General features: G+C 43.0%; 1 protein-coding gene across 8 annotated transcripts in view; it reads right to left on the reverse strand.

The window, feature by feature from the left end:
- RUNX2 (RUNX family transcription factor 2) overlaps nucleotides 1-24,157 on the reverse strand; it is a 222,919-nt gene that overhangs the window by 104,888 nt on the left and 93,874 nt on the right. For 5 of the 8 annotated variants that reach the window (XM_050316033.1, XM_050316031.1, XM_050316039.1 and 2 more), the window contains one exon: nucleotides 2,366-2,539. The exons of the other annotated variants lie outside the window; for them this stretch is intronic. In XM_050316033.1, the coding sequence (XP_050171990.1) occupies nucleotides 2,366-2,539 (174 nt within the window). The remainder of the gene's footprint in view (nucleotides 1-2,365; nucleotides 2,540-24,157) is intronic. 8 annotated transcript variants of the gene reach the window in all.

Consider the following 24,157-nt stretch of genomic DNA (forward strand, 5'->3'; position numbering starts at 1 on the left):
TAGAGCTTTACAGATTGCAATCAAGGTCCTGAAGAGCACCAAAAAGCTTTGTGGGAAATCAGTGCAATTCACAGAGCTCCCACCCCTGTAACACGCTCACACTAATGGCCTTATTAAAGGGGAGGGCTACCAGAGAACTAACGAGGAGCCTTTGTGGGCTGGGTGTTTGACTTTTCTAAATTGAAGAGGAGAATAACATAAGATCGGGGAATATCATAGCAAATACTGTATCAGACCACTTATTCACTACAAAGTCCTCACCATTTTGGGGGAAATGAGAGCAATTTGGGACACTAATGTATCCCATGACCATGAGTTTATCCAACAATAAAAACCCATAATCCACAATGGATGGGAAAGCCAGCCTGCCTCCCTTAGCTCAGCTCACTTCCCTCTGCCCTACCAGCATTGCATTTTCCCTCTCTCGATGAAGTCTCAGCTGGTGCTTTGAAGTGCTGACTTAAATTTGCAGAGAAGGCAGTGAATGCCACACAGCTTTGTTTCCAGTCAGGCTTATTTAAAGCTCATCTGAAGTTTTCACCTCCCGGATCTGTAAATACTGCTGCTGCTTCATAACGAGGCAGAGAAGTAGTCTATTAATCAAAGCCAGCAGAACATTTTCTACAGGAGGCATTTATGTGAAGGAGAGCAGCATATGAGGTTACACTTAGTTAGGAAGAAAATTACAAGGGGATCTCAGTTCTCGTGCTTCAGGGCATAAGCTGATCACCAGATGGGGTCAGGAAGAATTTCACCCTCTTTCGTTCCTAGATATAGTGTTGCACAATAGGTAAACTACGGAGGCTCAAGGAAGAAGGACAAAAGCTGCTTATAGTCTGGATTTCCCCCCTCCTTTCTTGGGAGCTATGTCCAACAAACACTGCCAGACAGAAGACAGTAGGTTAGAAAAACTATTGGCCTTTAGTTTGGCAGTTCTTACTCAGAAAATGACATGCACAAGAGCCCTGACTTCACATGTCCTATGAACAAAACACTCAGCCTGGCCAAGAAAACCTGCTCTGAGAAGCTGAAGGGCATCAGGTACCATGTAATGGGTACAACCAACATATTTAATATATTGTAAATATTTTACACTAGTTAAAGTTAGACTTCTAGGTCTGGGAGAACTTTGCCACAGCTCATGGGAACAGTTTTTTTTGTTGCAATTCCTTGAGTGCTTTGGGTTCAGATTAACTCACTTCTCTTTCTTACTACAAATTAATAAACCAGTTGAACTTAAAAAAGAAAGGAGGAAAAGAAAGAAGAAGAAAGCCACAACACTTTGTTAAAACCACTAAGTTTCAGCTGGTATCATGTCAAAACCACTTGAAACATGAAACTAGAAATCTTCCTAGGTTGACTCAAAGACTATGTCTATACTAGGAGTGCTTCACCAGGAAAGGAATGCTGGTGTATAACACTGGCAAAGGACTCCTGGTGGAGGTGCAACTATAGCAGCAGAACTGAGTATTAAATGGGTCTAGAAAATTTGAGCCAAGACTTTTGTTGACAGACTTGCATCCAGGTAAAACTCTCCAACAGTTCGAGCAATTGGTCAGGTGTAACACCTCTTCACATCCTGGATAGACACAAATATGTCAACACAAATTTTGAGTCTAGAAATGTCCACAATTAGGTATTGTTTTGAAACTATTTTAAAAAATGTAACTAGGTCTGAATTTAGAAAAAATGACAAAATTGGTTTACTTTGTAGGCTTCACGGTTTTGCTGCAAACTTCTGGCTTAGCTGCAGTTAAACAACTTATTTCAGTCTTCTAATCTGTGACACATGGTGGGTGCCTTATGATTTATCTCAGCACAATGAAATCTGCCTCTCAGCATGCAATCATAAATGTTGCATACAACCCCCACAAGCAACCTTTGGAGATTTCTCCATAACCCAGTTCGTTTATTGTAACTGTGGTCAGCACTGGTGCTGGAAGGAAACTGCCACGTGAGAAGATTGTATTATTATTCTGGTAGAAAGACCATTAAGTGCTGTCTGCTTCCCTCAACATGAGTGCAAAATAACAAGGCTGAATAAAAATGTTCCTTCTCTTATGTACGTTAATATGTACTATTGCAACACGGAGAAGGCAGAGCAACATGGCAGTTAGAATTTCACCAGATTCCTACTCAGTTTACCTGGATTGACTGTGTTAGGTTTATGGCAAAAAGATATTAAAAGAAAAAGAAAGACATTTTCAGCTTCAAGCACTACAGAAAAATCCACTTCCCACCTAGCTTTGCTTGGAAAACATCTATCACTCTGCAATAACCTCTTTGACTGCAGCTGAGACACAAATAACCATCAGCAATTACTACCATTGCCTGTGCAAGTCAAACCTATGGTTCTGTCTCTTACCTGTAATCTGACTCTGTCCTTGTGGATTAAAAGGACTTGGTGCAGAGTTCAGAGAGGGCCGTGGGCTCTGGGTCGGGACCCCTACTCTCATACTGGGATGAGGAATGCGCCCTAAATCACTGAGGCGTTCAGAGAACAAACTAGGTTTAGAGTCATCAAGCTTCTGTCTGTGCCCTGGAAACAGCAAATCATAAAATAAAAGCGTTAATAACAAGATTTAGTAATTTAACACACCCCCCAAAAGAAAACCCCCAAAATGACCTCTAAGGACCTGTTATCAGATTTAATGATTTTACAGGTATCTCAGCTACCCCTGATAACACAGAAACATCGTTGGGGGTTTGTGTGTTGGACATGGTTGTGCTGGTGAAAGCCTTATTGAACACAACTGTGCCCTTACACACGTGTAACAGGTTGCAATTTGGATCAAAATAAGCACTTATCAGGACACCCACACAAGGTCTTTTTTGGGGTTTGTTGTGTGTGTTTTTCTGCTTTAACTACACAAGATAGTTAAGAGGCAAACTTCCTCTTCCAAAAGCAAGCCTCATGAGTACATACAAATTATCAAGTAGGACAGTTATTCCACTCCTGATTTATATGTTGTGGATTTTTGCAAGCTTTTCTTCTCCTCTTAGGTTTTTTTTCTTTAACTCTGTCACAGCCAGTCATTATCTTTCATTCCTCTGGGATATTTTCACAAAAGTCAATAGTCCCTGTCAATTGAGAAGAGCAGTATCCAAGGAAAATCTTCAAAGTTGCTGGCCAAGATGGGTCCTTCACACCCCATCATGGTCAGCCTTCAGTGCTCCTACTGCTCTCCCCAAAAACAAGCCTATTGCCCCTGGCAATTTTTGAGACACTCATTTAGGAATGTTTTCCTGTCAAAATGTAAAGTGGGGAAATGCCAAAAGCACCAGGATGCCACCAGTGGTACTGCTTATGTTGTCACTAAGATGTTTCAAGAATAAAGGCTTTACTTCTGGTTGTATCTTTCCTCCTAGAATTAATTTCTTTCCAAAGGAGTTTTGGGATGCTCCTTGCCCAATGGCACCTTCACATGTGAGGTGCAGATGGTGTTATTTCTATCATTTAACGCACAGAGAAACAGGCATGCATAGAGATTAAGGACAGGACTAATTTTGCTTAACTTCAGCCATTCATAAATCAGGCATCTAGTCTAAACTCTTCTAATGTAGACTTCCTCTTTGGTTAATGGAAAGAAATAGCTACTTCCAGAGGGCAATTCATCTCATTTGTCTCTGACACTCGTCTTAAAACAGCATGATTCACCTTCTGAATTTACTTTCTCTTCCTTCTCTGATCAGAGAGGTAGCACACATGACTGGTTTAATTAGACACCCTTGCCATTAGTCAACATTAAATGGAATGAAGCTTGCCCTAAGTCACCAACCAAGGTCACACGAAAAGCCTCTGGCAGAGCTGAAAGAGGGGCCTAGACCCCCTGACTGTGACCCAGAACCACATCTGTCTCCACCCCTGTGAGCAGTGCCAGGGCACAGGCACAAGTAATAACTGGGTGGAATATTTTAATGCTTTTAACAATAAGAAGGGCCACTGGAAGGGTTTGGGCTTGAGCCCTTCCAGATGATCCCCAGTGGCTTCAGATAATCCATGCTGTCCCTCAGTAGTGTGAACACAGCCATCTGCCTGGAGGCCACAAGAGTCCAGCTTTGCTGACATGGACAGATTGTCCCATCAGTCTTTGGGCTGGAGAACCAATTCCTGCACTGGTTAATTTATTTTAGAAGCAGAAATGAGGCCACTTAATCTTGAGACTGAGCTATCAGACTACCATTGCTAAAAAAAAAAAAAAGAAGAAAAGAAAGATTTTTGATGGTAACTCTCACCACAGTACCGAGTACATGGGTTCACATAATTTAACTGGGACCACTGTGCCTGCACAGCACGTTGGTAAAGCAATATCCAAATTAGATAAATTCAGAACAAATTCGGAGAAATTGCAGTTTTAGGTAGAGGATTCAGGTTGCAAGATGAAAAGAAACTTGATGGAATTTAACCTCGGAGAAACTTCGCTAGTAATTTTTTTAAAAGTCGTTAGTTGACCCATTATTTGGTACTTTGAAGTATGATTTCTCTCCCCCAGGATGACCCAGTCTAAAAGCACAGGGGTGGGCAGGAGCCTTCTCCTCAAGGAGAAGGTGCTGTTCTATGTTAGAGCTGACATGGGTGGCTAGTTCTCGCTTCAGGAGGGATCAATCACTTTAAATGGGGAACTATTTTTGGTGGGCTTGTAAAAACTCCGTAACGGCAGCTTAATTAACAATATAACATCTAACTTGTATTCTTTAGCTTTATATTCTCAATCTATTTAAATTACAACTTGTACAAGTTGGGTCTGCTATATCTGAAGAAATGACTTTCACATACACATGCAGTCAGTATTCTCTTGGGATTACTCCATCTTCTTTTCCTCCACAATTTTTATGTGTTTGCTTTTCCCCTTGCCAGTCATATTTTCCACTCTTTTTTTTTTTTTTCCTTTTCAAGGCATCCTCTTCCCTTCCACTTTTCTCTTCTGCTCATTCCTAATCATGATTTGACAAACTGAGCAACCTGATCTAGTGGAAAATGTTCCTGCCCATGGCAGAGGGTTGGAGCGTGATGATCTTTAAGGTCCCTTCCAACTCAAACCATTTTGGAATTCTATGAAATCTGGGAGGGCTCAAAATAAGGCAGACATGGTCAGCCCATTTTTGGTCTCGCATACCAGGGCTGACTTTAGCTGGAAATTAATCCACCCCCAAAGTAAATTTTAAATGGAATATTTGCAGAAAACCCCCATGTAATGTTAATATGATGCCCTTTTCCCCAAGGAAAGTCACTGAAAGTCACTAAAAGTCACAAAGCAACTGGTGCACAAGATATTTTAACCATCTTCAGATAACTCAGTGAACACTTATTACAGAGTTCACCAGTATTCCTGCACCAACCTATGCCCGAAACCCCCAACCCTGTTTTCATCATGCTCTGTTGGGTCATGCATAGCTTTGCCAGAGAAGATTTTATATCTAATTATGTATATTATTTTTATAATGAACTACAACTGTCAGAGAAAGAAAAAATTCAGCAGGATAGCAATGCACTTTAGGGTAGGCAGAAGAAAAAAAAAGAGGGGGGGAAAAGAAGAGGCAGAAAAAAAGGAGAGGGGAAAAATGAATAAGAAGAAAGATCCCCACATCTGGTCAAATTGAAATGATCTAGAGATGTGTGGGTTTGGGTGTTGCCACTCCTGCCCCCCTCCCCCTAGAAAAAAAAAAAGGAGTAGGAAAAAAGAGCTCTGTGCACATCTGGAAGACCCCAGGCATCAATGGAACTGCAAGTCCCCAGAAAGCAGCAAGGGGCCGAAGGCAGACTTGCCTTCCCCTTCTGGACATTTAAAATTTAGGGTTGTAACACGGAGTCATGTTGTGACAAAGAGATCCACAGAAGGAGCCATACTCCCCCAGTGAAATGTCCCAGGGAGACAAGACGACATTACAGCTTCGCACGTCATGGGTTACTCTGCTTTGATAAAAGCTGAGACGTGCTCACACTGAAAGTGAGCAGGAAACTCAACAAAACTTTCATATTCAGGAGATGCTCACAAAGGCGTGTGGGCAACTTAAATATCCTGCCTTGATTCCTGTGCAGAAAAAAAAAAAATCCTATTAAGCACAGAGGAGCCGTGAGGTATCGGCTGTAAACAGTCTAAAAAGACCTTCTGAGTAGCACATAAGCAGCAGCAATGAAATATGTGATACATGTTTAAAACTCATTCCACAAGCTGCTTTTCATCTCTCACTGATATATGTGTCCGTTGACAGAGAAATTCCTGATCCCAGGGGAGTGTGCTAAGAAAAGCTGTATTCCTCAGTCTCAGTATTGAGGCATAATTTTATTTCAGGAAAAAAGATTAGGGTAGCAAGTGTGGATAGCTGAGGGAGAATCCATGATCTGCTGCAGCAGCGGGTATATTAAAAAGCAATATAAAATCTGCGTGAAGAGTAGAATAAAATAATGCTGCAGCTATCCCAATGCCTGCAACACTGCATTTAATGCCTGTTGCTCTGTTACAAAGATTAATTTGTGGAATGGATTGGGCTTGGAGAGGGGAAAAATGCTTATGGACACAGGCAGTCTTCGATATGAAATATGGTCAAAAAGATGGAGGCTGTTCCATGAGTCTCTGAATAAGGATGGGACTCAGCAGCCAATGGAACCAGTCAGGTCACAGGAGAGAAGATAGGAAAGAGGTGGAAAAAAAAGAGAATTCATAAGCAAAAGCTAAACAAGCTGTTCTGATTTGGCTGCTGGCACAGTACAAAACAAGCTGGATATCAGAAATCCATTATTTGTTCCAAAATGACAAGACATATTCTGATCTTTCGCCACTACTCAGCTATTTCAAGCCAGATTCCAACCTAAATATTAGTTTCTGGAGACAGAAGCATTGCCATTAATCTCTTCCAGTGCCAATTTTGGCCATTTTACATGAATCAAATCAGAAAACAGTACTGGGAGAGTGCAAACTGCAGCCAGCCAGCTAGTGCCTGAGCTGCTGCTTCTGCTCACCAGCCCAGGATGGCCTCAGAATATGCTCACACGGCCCATGGAAGCTGATGTTCAATTATCACATCCCAGACATGGCAGAAGATATGAGGAGGCTTCTTCTCCATCTTAATCATTTCAGTTTAAACTAAGCAATGGAATGTCTCCCAGATCAAAAGCAAGGCAATCTCGAGTCTGCTGGATGTGGTAACTGGAGAGGGACGTGAGCTCGTCTCTCATCCCTGAACTTCCACCACTCTGCTGGAGAAGGCAAGATGTAAATTGGGCCATGGAAGAGGCTGACTTGCAGAATGTAAATGTGGTGTTGATGCTTGAAGATTTTTACCTCCTCGGGGAGGAGGGGTGTGCGTTTTTATCTTTCAGCTTGTGGGTGTGGAACTGAAGACTAATCAGATTATGCTACACGTGGCCTTGCCAGATGCTGACACTCAGGGACTCCCTTTCTTTGTACTGTGTACACCACCCACCAGCTTTTTTGTGTGGGGGTTTTTTTCTGGTACCAAGGAGATCTGGTTACCAGATTTTCAGCAGATGCTTTTATCACTCTCCAGTGGGTTAGCTATTTTCAGTCATTGCCCAATTCTAACTTTTCTTGCTTTTGCCTTAACAAGGAGAAGTATGGTGGGAGTCAGGTGTCTCCATAAAGGAGCCAAGGTAAGGCAGAAAAGTCATGAAAGTAAGATCCTGCTGGAGACACACTTTCTGGGACATCACAAGCAGAATGGAGGGTGATGATCCAACTTGAAATTCCACCACGGCTTCTGTTTACCCTACATCATGAGTGTGCTCTGCACCAGCACACCATGGAGTGACTAGGAAAGGGCAAACAGTTCTTGGAACTCCAGGGACAGTAACCAAGGTTTTCTATGGCTCTGGATTAGGTGGAAGCCAGTGGAAAAGGGACTTTCCTTTTGACTGAAGGCTGTCAGAAGGAAGAATAATCACATACTTCATGGCCTGTGAATTTGTAGCCGGCGCACTCCAGGCTTTCCTTGACCTCAAGAGATGCATAACAGAGAGCAAGAACCCTAGTTTTGATTATTCCCACTGTTCTCCGAAGGTGGCATGCTTTAAAAAGTTAAAGAATAGGTGCATTTTTTTCTATTAACAATATATGTCATTGAGACAAGGACTCTGACTGTCTCTCTGTTAACACTGGCACACTGGTGACATACTTCCCTGAACACATTGTACAAGACAATTTCACAACACAAAAAAAGATAAGCTAAATGTCTTCTGAATTTCATTACAAATTCGTCTTAAATTCTCTTTGGATATCTACCTGCATTTCACCCTATTTGGGCTTGACTGAATTCAGCTACAGGCTGGTAAAGCTGAAGTCAAGGGACCCACATTTATGCCACAGTAAAGGAGTTGAGACCTGAGCCTAAGGCTTCCTAACAGCTGTTGTGCAGGGACTGAATAATGCTGAGCATTCAGCATGAAGCAAAAATATTCATTGTTCTGTTACAAATTTTAGACAGTACTTCACTGCAGCAATATGTCACTCCAAAGCAGTGTCAATATACGCACTGGAGGTAAAAATAAGAGAACCATAAACTAGAAGATTCACATCAGCTCTTTGCAAGGAAAAAAAACTCTGAAGCAAGTCACGAGGGTCCCTGTTGTGCCCCTTGTCTTGTGACAAATTGTCATTCTGGGCTGGTTTCTCCCCACCCAGTCCTACTGAACGCACCCAATCCAAAGTTCATGGAAAAAAACCCAAAACGCAAGAGCCAAACAATTTTTACCCAGGAACAGGGAAAGCTTGGAACCCTTCCAGTCTCTTGGGTAAAGACACAATTATGAGAAAAAAAATATAATCCACCCAAGAGACATAATTACATAATTAGGCCATAGGCTGTGCATAGGAAAGGTTCTTATAGTTCATAAAACAAGGAGCTACATAGGTGCAGTAACTGCAGTTAATTCACTCAATGAAGAAAAAAAAAAAGTTTGTTTTTTTAAGTAGCTGAGGGCACCAGTTTGCATTAGACTGAGGAGTTTATTCTCCTGACTGTACACAGAGCCCTGTTAGTGCCAACAGGAGTCATTCCGGCGCAGGCAGAAAACAAGCCCCTGTCTCTTTTTGTTCTTAAAAAAGATGTATTTTTTTACCCAAAGCAGCCCAGCCCTGTACCTGAAACTATTGAAGAGAAATGGAAATAAAGAGACAGGGGAATATACGCTGTGGATAGGGTCAGTTCCTATAAAATGGATCTCATGTGGATCCATTTGCCGAAATCCCACTGAGTTCCTCCTCCCCGACCTCTCTTCTCCTAAAGGTCTGCAGATGATATGGCTCCAAAAGGGCCAAACTCAGCTCCCGAGGGAACCAGTTACACTCCTATCTTCCCAGAGCTGTGGCTCCAACCCAGGATGAGCAGAGGCAGAGGCAGAATGTCAGTGTAGAGGTCAAGCCCATGGAGCATCTCTGGTGTCCATGGTCACCTCCCCACTGACTTTCTGAGAGCAAAGGAAATGTCATCTTGGCTCATCTCACAGGCAGCCTGCCCAGCATGGGACCAAAAGCTTCCAGAAGGGCAAACGGAGGAAGGGCCAGGAAGGGTGAGAAGAAATGATCCCCTGGGTGTGTAACCTATGTCCCTTCATTCCCACTGGAATGACTTTAAAGGTTTTGAGGATATAAAGTGCTATCAGTGATTTTCAAAATTCAGTTGGGGGCTGTGAGGAGCACACATCCAGCTGAAAGACAGAGCCAGAGGTCAAGGTTTTTTCAGCAATCTGCAACAGCTGCAAAGGAGCCTCTTGTTCCCAAAATTTCTCTATGTAGAGAGGTGAAAAATGCCTCCCTGGAGCAGGGCTCCAGGCTGCTCCTCCAGCAGCTAAGGGACTGATGGGGGTGTGTGGCAGGGGCTGAGCTGACCAGGAACTCTGCACAGGGAAAGGTGTGTTAAAGCAGAATAACTGGAAAATGTAGCGAATGAAACCAAAACGGTGCTTTGAGAAAAAGGACAACAGAGCAGGAAGGAGCTCAGGTGGGATTGCTTTTGCACTCGTTCCCTCCCACTGGTCAACTCATACCAGAGTTGCAGGATCCGTTTTGCCCTCCTCTCTGCCTCTGTGCTCCAGAAGAATGAACCAAGTCTCCCCTTGTCGCAGTGGCAGGGGTTTTAATTTCTCTTTTCTTTTTGAAAAACTTTTGAATTCTGACTTGGATTTTGAAGCTTGTTCTGCAAAGCTGAGCAACACCCCATTGGAACACGAGCCCAAACCAGACAGATCTGGGAGGGAGCAGGTGGGACCCCCTTGCTCAGAGATGCTCTGCCTTCACCTGTATCCATCCTTCATGAACATAAAGGAATCTGTGTGCATGTGTGCCAGGAAACCAGCTAAGCATTGCTGCCATTGCCACTTGGAGACATTAAAGACAACTCACACAAACAGAGACTGTCACGCAAGTCTCGGTCCCTGCCTTAATTCCCTTTGCATGCTCGTATCTGTTACACTCTCCCCCTTCTCCTCCCCCTTTTTTCAGCACAACAGGGGAAAAGGGAGACCAAAGGCTATCCCGGAAAGGTCAGGAGCTCCTCATTATGATTTATCATCCTCAGGAACCTAGCAATATCTTAGAGGAATAAGTTTTTCTTCCCAAAAATAAAAGGTAGCAATCCCATGAAGATCCCGCCAATTTTTGCTGCAGCAGCCAGCAGTAAAGATCACAGTGATGAAGAGGGTAGGAGAGGGGGGAGAGAAAAAAAAAAATCTTGAACTGGCTTCCCTCCAGCTGGCAGGAGGGGATGGTTTTCTTAACGCTTGCGAAACCTGACTACTTTAAAAGAACGAGAAGGGGAGGAGGGATGATGTAAACACAGCCATTAAACCAGACTTAAGGCGCTTAGTTTAAATCTAGTGTAGAGCTCTCAGATGCTGCGCTGCTCTCCAGACATCAATAGGTGCATTTTCGTTTTTGGTTTTGTTTTACACCCCCAAAACCAGGAGCGTATTGCCGGCTGAACGCTGCGGTTACAATGGGAATTCAGGCATGGAAGACACAACAGTTAAGCAATAATAGATGGATGTGTGCATGTTTGCACTCTATCTTTCAACAGATTGTTTTGCTGCCTTAGACGACTACTGTGTTTATATCCATGCAGCAGGTTTTAAGCAGACTGTTTAAACTTGAATAAAGCGGGATGTTTCTAAAATAACCTTACTAATACAATTCAGATGGCTGAAGAAACCTGAAAATGTGGTTAAAAAATAAAAAAGATGCCATTTCAATCTACACTGGCGGGGGTAACATGATCTAAACTCTGAAAGAAAACAGTCTTTACAAGTTCAACTTGAAGGATTATCTTGTGTATCAGCACCCTCTGTGGCAGAGTAGCATTTATCCACGTATCCACCCATGTTAATGCTGTTGCACAATTTACTACAGCCGTGATAGACAGATAATTGCTTTATCCACCTAAGTGTAATAAACGGAGTCTACAATGTTAATCCTTGTGTTCTTATTGTCGGGGAATGCCAAGTAAGGGAGAGACATACACTGAAAACCCTGCCTTCTCCTTCCAAAACTCCTGGAGTTTGCTCACCCTCGGACCTGCTAAAGTGTTCTTATTGCATTCCACTCCCCTGCTTGCAGTGCCAAGTATTTTGAGTAGTATCAAGTTATTGTTATATAAAGGGCACCTACACTCAGGCCCTATGGAGGCAGAAGCCAGGATGTAGAAGCCTTTAGGAAAAAAAAAAAAAAAGCAAACCACCCTCAAACATCTTTTCTTACTCAGTGAGTAAAACAGGCCAAGTATTTTCTGTTCCTGGGCATAGAACAGAAAGTAATTACCTGTCCTTCTAAAACTGGACATCTATTCAGTTTGTGTGGAGTCTGTCTGACTGTTGAAAAATGTCATTTAGCTGCTGGCCCATCAGCGTTTTCCACAAAAATCTATAAAGATTTTTTATTTTGAATGTCAAAAACAGGCATGTGCTTTAAAAGGTTTACAAATTCCTAGCGGCTCCATGAGCTTAGGTTTGTGGCATCAAATTTGTAATGACAGTTTGATGGATGCCTCCCTTTCCTCCTCCTGAAAGGTATAAAGAATTGGTGGTTCCCCTGTAAAAAATACGTTTAACACTATTCTTTGCTCTTATTTTTACACTCAAGTGTGTAAAAAGTCTGGTGCTGCTGGCAATGAGTGGGTTATTAGGGCAACTTTCAAGCTGCAGAAGGGATTAAACTTTCTGTGCACTCAGAGCACTTGCACAAGCACCTACATGATGTGCATGTTCTGAAGAAGGACAGCCTTAAGCGGCACATAAATGCTGCAGTTGGGCTTAAGGAGAAGAAACATTGGGCTGAAGATGCTGCCAACAATCCAGGAGCTGAGTCGCAGTTTTTAACCCCTTGTTATGCTCCAATCTCTCCCTGCCAATGCCACCAGGGGCATTTCTGGCTCAGGTGGAAGCTGAGATGAATTATCCTCTGCTTCCAGGTCTTTTGAGGGAAATGAAAAGGGTAGATTTAGATTAGATATTAGGAAAAAAGTTCCTTACTGTGAGGGTGGTGAGGGCCTGGAACAGGTTGTCCTGGGACAGCTGTGGCTGCCCCATTCCTGCATGCCCCATATTCCTGGAAGTGTCCAAGGCCAGTCTGGATGGGCCTTTGAGTATTGTAGTCTAGTGGAAGGTGTCCCTGACCATGGCAGGAGGGTTGGCATGAGATGAGCTTTAAGGTCCCTTCCAACCCAAACCATTCTGTGATTATATGATTTAAAAGCTAAAACACAGCCATAGGGGATGAATGGATGGGGGTTCAGTGTTACAAGCTTGTCTGCTGACTGTCACTAGTGATATTGAAATGGAAGGTATTTTATGCAGCTTCAGCCAATGAATGGCTAAATTTTCTTCAATAACTTGGATGATACAATACAAAGCATGATTATAAAATCTTGAGAAGAATTCCAGTAGGGAGAAGTCTTCCAGACTTGGAGAAATGGATCAGAATTCAGAATGATCTTAGCAAGCAAGAGAAATTATATTTGATGTGTCATTAGTAAAATGACATGCAGTAAAAGTTAAGTGCACTGTATTACACTTTGGAGCAAGAGATCAAATGCACCACAGGGACAAACCTATTAGCCAGTAGACTGCAGAGGAAGATCTGGGGGTGGCAGGGAGTTGCAAGTTGAATGTGAGTCAAAAATGGGATTCTGTTTTGTTGGTTTGTTTTTGTGTTTTTTTTTAAGTTAAGTAAATGCATTTCCAGGAAAGATTAATGGTCATGTTGCATAGAAGACATAGAAGGTAACTATTACATGCTGCTCAGAAGTGGTGAGACATCAGCTGGACTGCTTTACCCAGCATGGGACACCACCCTCTAAGAAAGATACAGACATATGAGAGAGAATCCAGGGAAGAGCAACAGGAGTGATAACAGATTTAGAAAGCATGAGCAACATGGAAAAGTTGAAGGAAATACATTTGTTTAGTCTAGAAAAGAGACGAGCAGGAAAGGACATGATAAGAGTAAAATGTTTTCTGCAGAAAATGGTAATCGATTGATCTCTGTGTCAGCTGAGAACAGCACAAGAGAAAGCTGCCTTCAGCTGAGGTAGAGGAGATTTAAGAGATTAATGCACAGTATTAGCAAACTCCTTTTTAAGTATAAAAGAAAGAAACACAAAACTCAGACTTGGTAAGTAAGTGGAAGGCTCAGTACTGGAGGATTTAAAAATTTGGACAGATGTCAGTGATGATCTAAGTATATCTAATACTTCCTCTGAGGAGGAGTGGACTAGGTCGCCTGAGGTTTCTTTTAGCCCTACTGTTCTGGGGCTGAGTGGTTGTCTGTGCATGGTTAAGTCACGTACACAATATTTTGAACATGAGTACACACAGTCAGGGAGCTCCTGCTAGAACTGTGTGGGCCTGATGCTGCAAAGAGCTCAGCATCTCCAGCTGCCATGAAAGGGCACAGCAAAACACAGGCTGTGTCTGCTCGGGTATTCCTGGCCGTGAGGAACCTGAGTCTGGAAATGCTGGTCTTAACCCCTCTGTGCCAGGGGTTTCCTACAGCTCTAACCTCTGAATAATTGCAATTTCTTTGCCTCACATGGATATTACGGGATTGATTTCCCACTTAATTTGGCAAGCAGCGCTCTGAGTTTCCACTAGTTTTTGGGGGAGACACAAAAAGTAAAACTAGAGTTTCACACCCGATGCTTGAGAGTAATCCTGCAATCCCCAGTGAAGGTCCAGATCCTAGTCCATGACTGGTTTGGGTTGTTGCTTTTTTATTTGTGTGTTTGCTGGCCGCTCAAAGAGAGATGGTCCCACACACAGTAGCCCTGGCCATGCCCTTCTGTTAAAACCTTTGTGCTGCTCCTTTGTGCCAGTGTGAAGAATGAAGGACATCAAAATGCCAAACTTTTTTTGAGGAAAAAAAGCCCCCACACTAAGCCTGGAAGCAAATGTTTTGGACAATTTGTGTCTTCTATGAGAGTGTAGGAACTCCTCAATGCAGTAGGCTATAAAATCCTGAGATTTTCCAGCAAGACAGCCTCATTGTTTGCATTATTTGCATTATTGCCTCTTGGAAATCCTTCATTCATAACTGTCTCCACTGGATTTTTTTTTATTTTGGTGAAAAGAAAAGAAGAGAATACACAAACCCAAATCCCATCCATACAGAAACTTCTGTCCTGCATACATTCATCTCACATCAAACCCAACCCCTAAGCCCTGAAAACGGCTGTCCATACCCCAGACCAGCTGTTTATCAGCATCATGACCAAAACTCATGAGATGCATGTTGTTGGGCAAAGTTAAGCCCCTCATGGGCTCTGCAGATCATTAATTCAGTGCCTAAGCCAGGTGTTTAACCTGTCAAGGGGTGATGCCTCCTGTGAAAGCCCCAGGGGAGACAGAGAGGGAGGAGGTGAGTGACACAACAGCACTTGGCTGCAAGGAATGTGATCTTTCTGTGAAAGGCTCTGGCAGGGGGCTGACCCAACAGTTGTTAAAGTTTGTTTAGTAACAGGGAGCTTCCCATGAACTTAAAAACAATAGGAAAATAGAGTTCTGCAGAATAAATCTCTCCCCCTGCCCTGGTTGCCTGCACGTTTTGCTACCAGAAGGTAACAAATCCCCAGGAATGTGGGCGGTGGGGGGATGCTCCTGTGAGACAGAGCTGGAGAGTGGCCAACACAAGCAGCAGGTGATGCCACTCAGGGAGCAGTGAACAGCACTGATGAACACCAGGGAAAGCGTGGGAAAGGCTGGGACCTTTCCAGCTGCTTTTGCAGGGATCTCTTCAGGAGCTCACCCCACAGAAACCCCAAATGCCTCTTCTACTGCTTCCAGCCACATCAGATTTAGTTGAAGGTGGGCTTCTCCTCAAAGCATGGCAGAGGAGATCAGTCTAAGAAGAACCTGCTTTTTATTCATGAATTCATGAGTCTGCCTTGACCACACCCCAGGGAAACTCAGAGGGCATTAATTTTTGGTCACTGGACAAGGATGTAGCATATGAGACAAGGAAACCTATGTCTCAATCACTAGGCCTCTGACCTGCACAATCTTCCCCCAGCTTGATTTTTTAAAGTAAATTATAGCTCACAGGCTTTACTTTGCTGTAACTACTCTATTATTGCACTGATAAACAGGATTCCACTTAGGCATGACTGGAGAGGGACTTTAGACAAGGGCCTGGAGTGATAGGACCAGGGAAAGGGCTTTAAAATAAAATAGAGGAGATTTAGATTATATTTTAGGAAGGAATTCTTCACTGTGAGTGTGGCCAGACACAGGAACAGGTTTCCCCTACTGTGGATGCCCCATGTGTTCAAGGCCAGGTTGGACCAGGGCTCTGAGCAGCTTGGTCAAGTGAAAGGTGTCTCTGCCCATGGCAGGGGAGTTGGAACTGGATGATCTTTCAGGACCCTCCCAGCCCAAACCCCACTGTGATTCTATGAGACAGATGGTGCAACCCTCTGGAAAAAAAAAAAAAAAGAAAAATCCGAGAAACAGAAGCTGTAAATGCCTAGTCATAAAAACACAAGTTGTTAAAATGGGCAGCTGTGTAGTTGATAGCTTTAAAAGATGTACACTAGCACATACATACAACCATATATATATATATATATATACGCTTCCAGCTTGGAAAGATGTTAAAATGTGTTAGATCATCACTGGCACATGCTTTGAATAATCTCTATTTTACTAATATTTTGATGTGTCATTAAGTTTGGACACCCATTACAGTGCACCAGTGGAAACCACCTCTGCAATGCAAGAGTGGCAAGGATATTTTGTTCTGCTCTCCGAAAGCAGGCAGAAATAACATTGAAGTACTTAAATTCTGGAAATACTCATCATCCCCAAGCTATTAATATCACCTCAATACTCACTCTATTTAAAGCAAATTTCTTTCTTTGGGTTTTATTTTACGGGTGGCAAATCCTCATTTAATTCAGAGGATAAAAATGTATGAACCTACAATTGGAAAAATGGGATTGTCTGGGGCCCAAGCCATCTGCCAGAGCCATGAACAGAGTCTTTGCCACCATCTTCAGTGGGAGACAGCCTGGCCCCGAAGTCTTTACAGCTTGTACAGATTTAAATTTTACTATTTGCCTTGTTTTTAATGTCATATGACTCATTTTAAGTAATAATATAGCTGCTTCCACTGTAATGGTTACAGCTAATGCCTCTGCAAGGCCAAAGCTTGATGTCTCAGTTATGGAATTTAGATACAAACTCTGTAGTCTACCTTTTAGCCCCACTGTTTGATTTTTTCCATAAAGAAAATAAGGCACACTCAAGCCATTGGCTCCCTGGGTTAGAGGGCAACACATAACTATGAGAGTTTCCTTCTTCTTTAAGCACAACCCTGATTTAATTCCATCAAAGAATGACGGAAAATAGAACACAAAGTGCTCTTCCCTTTTGTCCAAGAAAAGTAAAACAAGCAACCCTGGTGATGCTAAGAAATTGGCTATCTTCTAGTGGTGCCTTGCCTTGGGTTTTTAACAAGTAAAACTCATCTGTCTTAACCAATTTAAATGAAGTAAAAAGGTAACAACAGAAAAGAGGGATGGAAAACTTTTTCCAGCTTCAACACAAACTGTGAGGAAGTCAAAGCTTAAAAAAAGAGGTTTTTTTTTCCCTAAAAGTCTATGGAGACCTCAGCACCATCACAAGAAATTTGCTTTTTAACTCTTCTCCAGGTAGGATGGATCATTCCCTGTCCTTTCACTCTGGCTTCCCACAGGGCCCATGGGATTATTCTCCTTTTGGAAACAGAAGGGAGTTTGGCTGTCAGTGTCCTTATCCTTCACCAGTCTTGATGCTGAAACAAGTCATTCCTCCCTTGACAAAAGATTCCATGTGCTAACCATTCCCTTCCATCAAAGCACCAACACTAGACTAGGACTGAGCCTAACTTCTAATGCCTGATAGATTTAGGTGGACAAACTACTGCCAAGGGCAATCTGCTGCCAAGTCTAACCCCCAGCATCTGGCAGCATTTCTGACATGACACTGGTTTAAAATTATGTATCTTTTAATATACACTCTCTTCTCCTCAATACTGATATTTCATGGCATCATTTGAACAGAACATTTGAACTTCTATCCCTCACCCTCACTCTCTCACCAGATATGGAGGTAATTTGCTTCAAGCACTTCACTCAGATTTGACACTGAAAAGTGTTTTTTCCTGTTTTGCTTTTCTGTGATAAAGTTTCTTGATAGGGCCTGAGAATGGCTGATAATACTGTTTGCTAATGTTCTGAAAAGGTTTCCTTCTTTCTTGTTGATTGTGGTGTAAATCTTTACTAACATAAGCAGATGCACTCTGTGGCTGGTGAATTTGAAGTGAAGGTCACAACTCACTCCCTTTACAGTTAAGACAACTGTACCTCTACCAAGCTCTGAGGTTTTCACACCTTCGTATTTAGAGCTCGGATGTTTCCTCCTCAGCTTTCACAAAAATTGCAACATGAAAAAGTGGTCAAAGCCTCCTTCTAAAAGGAGCAGGTCTCTCACTCTACCAGACAGGGATGGGTACCAGCTCCTGGTGGCTGCTGAGAGTATCCTGAGCACAAGGACCTGGGCTCTGCCCAAACCAGCCTGGGCATAGGACCACAGTCCTGCAGCAGGGCAGGATCATTTGCCACTGCATTTCCAAAATGTAACACATCCCCCATCACACCAGACCAAGTAACCCCACACTCACCTGGAAAACTGGCTAGAGGTGACATGGCAGGGGGAAGGATGAACCACAGTCACAGAATTCTTAAGGTTGGAAAAGACCTCTAAGATCATCAAAAGCAACCATAAACCCAGCACTGCTGAGCCCACCGCTAACCCATGTCCCTAAGCATCACATCTACAAGCTTTTGAAGAGTTCCAGAGATGGTGATTCAACCACCTCCACAAGCAGCCTGTTCTAGTACTTGACCACTCTTTCAGTGAAGAAATTTTTCCTAATATCCAATCTAAACCTCCCCTGGCAGAACTTGAGGCTGTTTCCTCTTGTCCTATCGCTTGTTACTTGGGAGAAGGGACCAACCCCCACCTAGCTACAACCTCTTTTCAGGTAGTTTAAGAGAGTTGTAAGGTCCCCCCTGAGCCTCCTTTTTTCCAGGCAAAACACCCCCCAGCCCCCTCAGCTGCTCCTCATCAGACTTGTGCTTCAAGGTGCACCATAATTAAAACCTGCCCTTTGCTTTTTACTTTGTGTGTGCATTAAGTGGTCTCATTTAAGGCCAGGTAATGCCATTTCCATCGGCTGTAGTTTCTGAAAGCCCCGTTGCTTATCCCAAATTTAAGCATAACTCATTCTGACGGCGTCTCTCAGTCATGCAGGTTTGCTGTGTACACATGACGGTACATTCCTTCCGTGGCTCTAATTTTGTTCTGAGGCAGCCCCATTTCTCTCTGCTTCAGTACACTGAAAGCAAGATTATGTGTGTGTGTGTGTGTGTGTGTGTGTGTGTGTGTGTGTGTGTGTGTATGCAAACAAACACACCAGCATACTCACACATGCTAAAAACGACATTTTCGTGTCTGCTTGCGAGGAAAAAGAGGAATTAATTATGCACAAACATTACAACTTTCTCCAGCTCTGCGTAGAGATGTGAAAGAGAAGTGGCCCTGTACTCACGTCTCTTCTGAGAATTCTGCCATATGGTTTTAACAGAGGTTTATTTCCTGCAGCAAGAGAGGGCTGCAGATTCTCAATCCAACCAAAATAATTATGCAGACAATTTCACTCCATTACTTGCAGTGGAACCCAAGCTGTGTGGTCCTCACATGCCTGCTGACACCTTTAAAGAGACATTAAACCATTTTTACATAAAATTCCCTTAATGGGTGGGATGTAGGATGAATTTCCTGGAAGATTAGCACCTGTCACATTGCATAAGGCTTGCCTCTGACTGCTGCATGAATTCCTTCAGTTGGTAGACAGCAAAACTGTGATTGAAACCTTCAGAATACAGCAGAACCTCAACCATATCTCTACAGAGGGGAAACTTCTCCCCTTGCTGAGGTTTCCTATGCAATTATTTTACCTCCCACATTTGACCCTGAAATAGCACAGGCCGTAAGTACAAATGTGTGCCCCACAGTAAGTACAAGGAAATGGAAACACAGCTTTAAAATTCAGTCTTGGGTTGTGCTACGAGCACAATGTGGATTCTTTGCTGAGAACTTTTTTTCAGAGCCACCCTGGGCTGCAGATCTTTCCCCTCAACTGCAAGCAAGATTGCAGTATAAAACTTCCAATCTTTCAATCAACAGCGACTAAAGAATCCAGGAAAAATGAAATTGCTTTGACTCGAAACAATAAAATAAATATTAAAACATCACCTATCCAACTCTGAATGTAAACTACAGGAATACTGTAAAAACAGAGATGCTAACCAAGACATACAGTGATTAAAGAATATTTTAAAGGAAGAAGGGAGACCACCCTTAGAGCATGGAAATATCCCTTTTGGACTAAAATGCAATCTGGCTTTTGGTTTTTTTTTTTTTTTTTGGAGTGACTGTGTCTGATTTTAGTTACAGTAGCTCATTTATGGAATTAGCAAACATACTACATTTCAGATGGGCAAATCCAGTTAAATCAAAAGACAGCACACACAACTTTTAGTGTGCCAATCTGTCTATGGTGTCAAAAAGACACAATTCCAGGCAGCAAGGGGATGAGTAAAGGGGAAGAAGTTTTCCACAGGACCACAGGATTTTTTTGCAGCATAAAATGCCAATTTCTTCAGATTAAAAAGGCAAATGTAAAGGCAAAGGTAACTAGGACTAGGAGGACAGATCAGAAATCAGGTGTAAACCAGCAGCAACCCACAGGGCACAACGAAATGGTGCAGGGGGTTGTTTTCTTGAGGGTTTGCAAATCTTGGCGCAGCTGGAGGCTACTGCAGGAGCACCTTCCTCTGCCAGGCACGGGAGCCCTGCAACAGTTAATGGCACACGCTGCACGTGTGTGGCCTGAGCAGCGAGGAAACTCAGCAGGAAACATGGTTCTAATCTTTTTCTAGTGGCAATTTCAACATTATGCTACAGATAAATTATGGTAATGTAAATAGTAAAATCCATTTCTCAGTTCTTCGGCTCAGCGCCTGCAACCACCTCAGGTTTCTGTAGGCAGGACGGGCACAGAACGCTCTGCTACAGAGGGGCAAAGGTTTTGTGCTCAGCTCCTAATGGTGCCATATGGAGGGCAGTGTCCTCTCTGCTTCCCCACATGCAGAGATTTTATCCCTTTTCCTTATAAGCTCCAGAGAATTTTCTCCCATTTCAAGTCGTGGGAGCACAGTACTCAAAAATCCCCCCTCATGGCTGTGGAGTCGTAGAATCATAGAATGGTTTGGGTTGGAAGGGACCTTAAAGATCATCCAGTTCCAACCCCCTGCTACCTTCCACTAGACCAGGTTTCTCAAAGCTCCGTTCAACCTGTCCTCAAACACTTCCAGGGATGAGGCACCCACAACTTCTATGGACAACTTGTGCCAGTGTCTCACTATCCTCTGCAGTAAAGAATTTCTCCCTAACATCTAATCTAAGTTTCCTCCCTCTTAGTTTGAGACCATGTCTCCTTGTCCTATCACTATCTGCCTGTGTAAAAAGTACTCTCTCTTTTTTATAAACACCCTTTAACTACTGAAGGTTGCAATGAGGTCTCCCTGGACTCTTCTCTTTTCAAGGCTGAACCATCCCAGCTCTCTCATCCTGTCCTTGCAGAAGATGTGCTTCAGCCCTCTGACCTGCTCCAACAGGTCAACATCCTTCTTATGGTGTGGACAGCAGAGCTGGATGCAGCACTCCAGGTGGTGCCTCACAAGAGCTGGGTAGAGAAGCAGAATCCCCTTCCTGGACCTGCTGCCCTCTCCTCCTCAGGACATGGTTGGCTTTCTAGGCTGCAAGCACACACTGTCGGCTCACATCCAGGTTTTTGTCCACCAGGGTCAATACACCTTCCCACAAAGCTATTGCACCTCTGATAAAAGTACAGAAGTGTAGTGGCCGTTATCAGACTGCCCTTACTAATGCAACCAAATAAGGCTGGTTTGTTAAGTTCACAGACTTTCTAGGTCCCACAACTGAGCAAAATGCTCTGGCTGAGCCTTTTCAACACAGCAAAGAAACACCGAAGATGTAGCGGCAGCACTGTCTTTCTGTGGCACACTACAAAAAGCTATGGATGTACTTTGATCCAAGCTGGATTTAACAATGCTCTCTCTCCCCTAAATCTTCTGTTTTCAAAACAAAACTGAAATTTCAGGCCAACGTTTCCTGTGGTGATTGCTGTGGTTAAACACTGCTTGTCAGTTTTTCATGCTTGATAAGGTCTCTCAGCTCTGTAGCAGAAGAATTACTGTCAACTGAGCAGTGGCAACTGGAGACAGAAGTTACACCCAGCAGGAATGGCTGGATCCAGCTCTCCTCTGAGTTGATGGCAAAACTCCCACTTCAAGAGAAGCAAGATTTAAGCTGATACAGGTATTCCAGTTGGCCTTTGGTTTTGTGCAGCGAGGAGCAGCAGATGATGGTTTTTGCCAAAAACAGGAGAAAAATGTTGTAAAGGATAAGAGTGCCGGGGTTTGGCCAGCTGCACCTACTCTTCACGCTACACACCACAAACGTCTAAAGTGGATCTTGGGGGAATTACCCATTGTGGTTTTGAGGTTTTAAAGAAGGACCCAAAAAAAAAAAAAAAAAAAAAAGGACAGGAAAACTGCACTCGAACACTGATTCACTCTGTAAATTGATTTAACTTTCTGACAGTTGAAATGAAAATTCAAAGACGCAACCTGGTTTATCAAGATGCAGCCCCACACTGAAATCATTTAGCCAAAAAAAAGTCCCTTCCAACCCAAGCCATTCTATCAAATGTCACCTTCTTCCCTGAGATGATTTTAGCTCTCCAAAAGCATTACTCATTAATTTTGGAGTATTATGAGTTAACAGATTTAACATGCTTTCTCCCACTCTGACATGAGACCAAACCTGCACAGAAACCTGCTCAATAGGCAGGACCATGACTGTCTAAAGGATTTCAATCTTAGTTTGGCCAAAACAAACAAACAAACAAAAAAACACCGGTGACTTAAAAACCACCAGCAAGAATTGTTGTCCTCGCCAATGAATCACATCAGGTAATTCGAGGACTTTGCACAAAATTCAGGAACTCAGCAGTCAGAGCCAAACAAGCCAACCACACGAAGCAGCCATGAAAACTCCGCCATGTATGGTTGTGTTGGCTGGCATTCACAGCCCAGCATGAACATGCTGGTGAAAGTACAGTGAGATCTCTGACCACAAGCGACAACAGACTTAGCTTTGTGCCACGCCCTGAAGCCACTGTTCCCTCAGTCTCTTGAGAAATGGCGCAGACTGTTAGACCCTTATCTCGATGGGGATTTCCACTCATCCAGGTTCTTTAAGATGGAACCTGTAAAGCTTTTTCCCCATACCTGAACACAGTGGACACCTGATTACCTGAATACTACATTCAGGTTTGGACTGTCTTGTCCATGTCAGACTAGGAAGAAACTGTGTTAAAGACACAGAATCATGGAATGGTTTGGGTTGGAAGGGACCTTCAAGATCAACTCATTCCAAACCTCCTGCTGTGGGCAGGGACACCTTCTGCTAGACCATGTTACTCAAAGCCCCATCCTGACCTTGCACTATCCAGGGATGGGGCATCCACAGCTCCTCTAGTCCAGTGCCTCACTACCCTCCCAGGTAAATAATTTTTACCTAAATGACTCATAAGATTCTAAAATTAATGGTAATACTTTCAGAGAGCCAAAATCCTCTCAAGAAGGGAAAGGTGTCCATCTGGCCTATACTGAGGTCTACAGGAAATTGCCAGCACAGAAAAAAATGATTTAATGGCACATTTCACCAACTAATCCTGAAATGATGGGCTTGTTAGGCATTGTTGCCTTTGCCATCAGCACTGCTCAGAGTTTATTATCAGGTTCCAGAGCACTCCAGGTTATGCTCTGTCCCATGTCTTAGAAATGACTGAATTTAGATCAATGTGATTAATATGATCATTCAAAACATGCTGGATCCTTGGCTTTTAGCAGATCAGCCAAGAAGAAAATAATTTCTCATCTAGCAGCACAAATAAATAATATTTGTACTTTCCTTTCCCTGCCTTTTTCCACATTTGTGATTCCTTACAAATTCTTTTTTTTTTTTTTTTGTCTTCCTCTATTTTATTGTCTGGCAGCTTCCTTCAGAAAACAAACAAACAGAGATCAGCAGCATTGCTTCTTGAATATCTTTCATTCATCTTAATTTTCTCTTTTTTTCTTAGTATTTGCTGCGTGCGTATTTTTGGGTGCTCTTAGCTCCTGCAATCATACTAACAATAACAGCACTAGACATTTAAGTCTACTTTCTCAAAAATAACAATTTTAGTAATTTTCTCTGCTTCTCTGTGAACAGCAAGCCTTTAGAGATGGGGATGCAGAGAAGTTAGTTACTTCTTGGCTGTACCTGGTACTCTTTACGCTACAGCTACACGCTGGCTACATGTGAGGAGCAGCAGGAGAGAATTCCCGATTTCCACAGCTTTTCTCTTCTACCTGAGCTTTTCTACACCATTTCAATGAACAGGAGGGAGGTGCTGGACACTAACACAGAGAGGAACACACCTGGCCTCCCAAATTACTCCCATGTGTTCACTGCTGCTAA

The sequence above is a fragment of the Myiozetetes cayanensis genome, unplaced genomic scaffold (assembly GCF_022539395.1).
Source record: "Myiozetetes cayanensis isolate MyiCay16 unplaced genomic scaffold, myiCay2020 scf2-11, whole genome shotgun sequence".
Taxonomy (NCBI): Eukaryota; Metazoa; Chordata; class Aves; order Passeriformes; family Tyrannidae; genus Myiozetetes; species Myiozetetes cayanensis.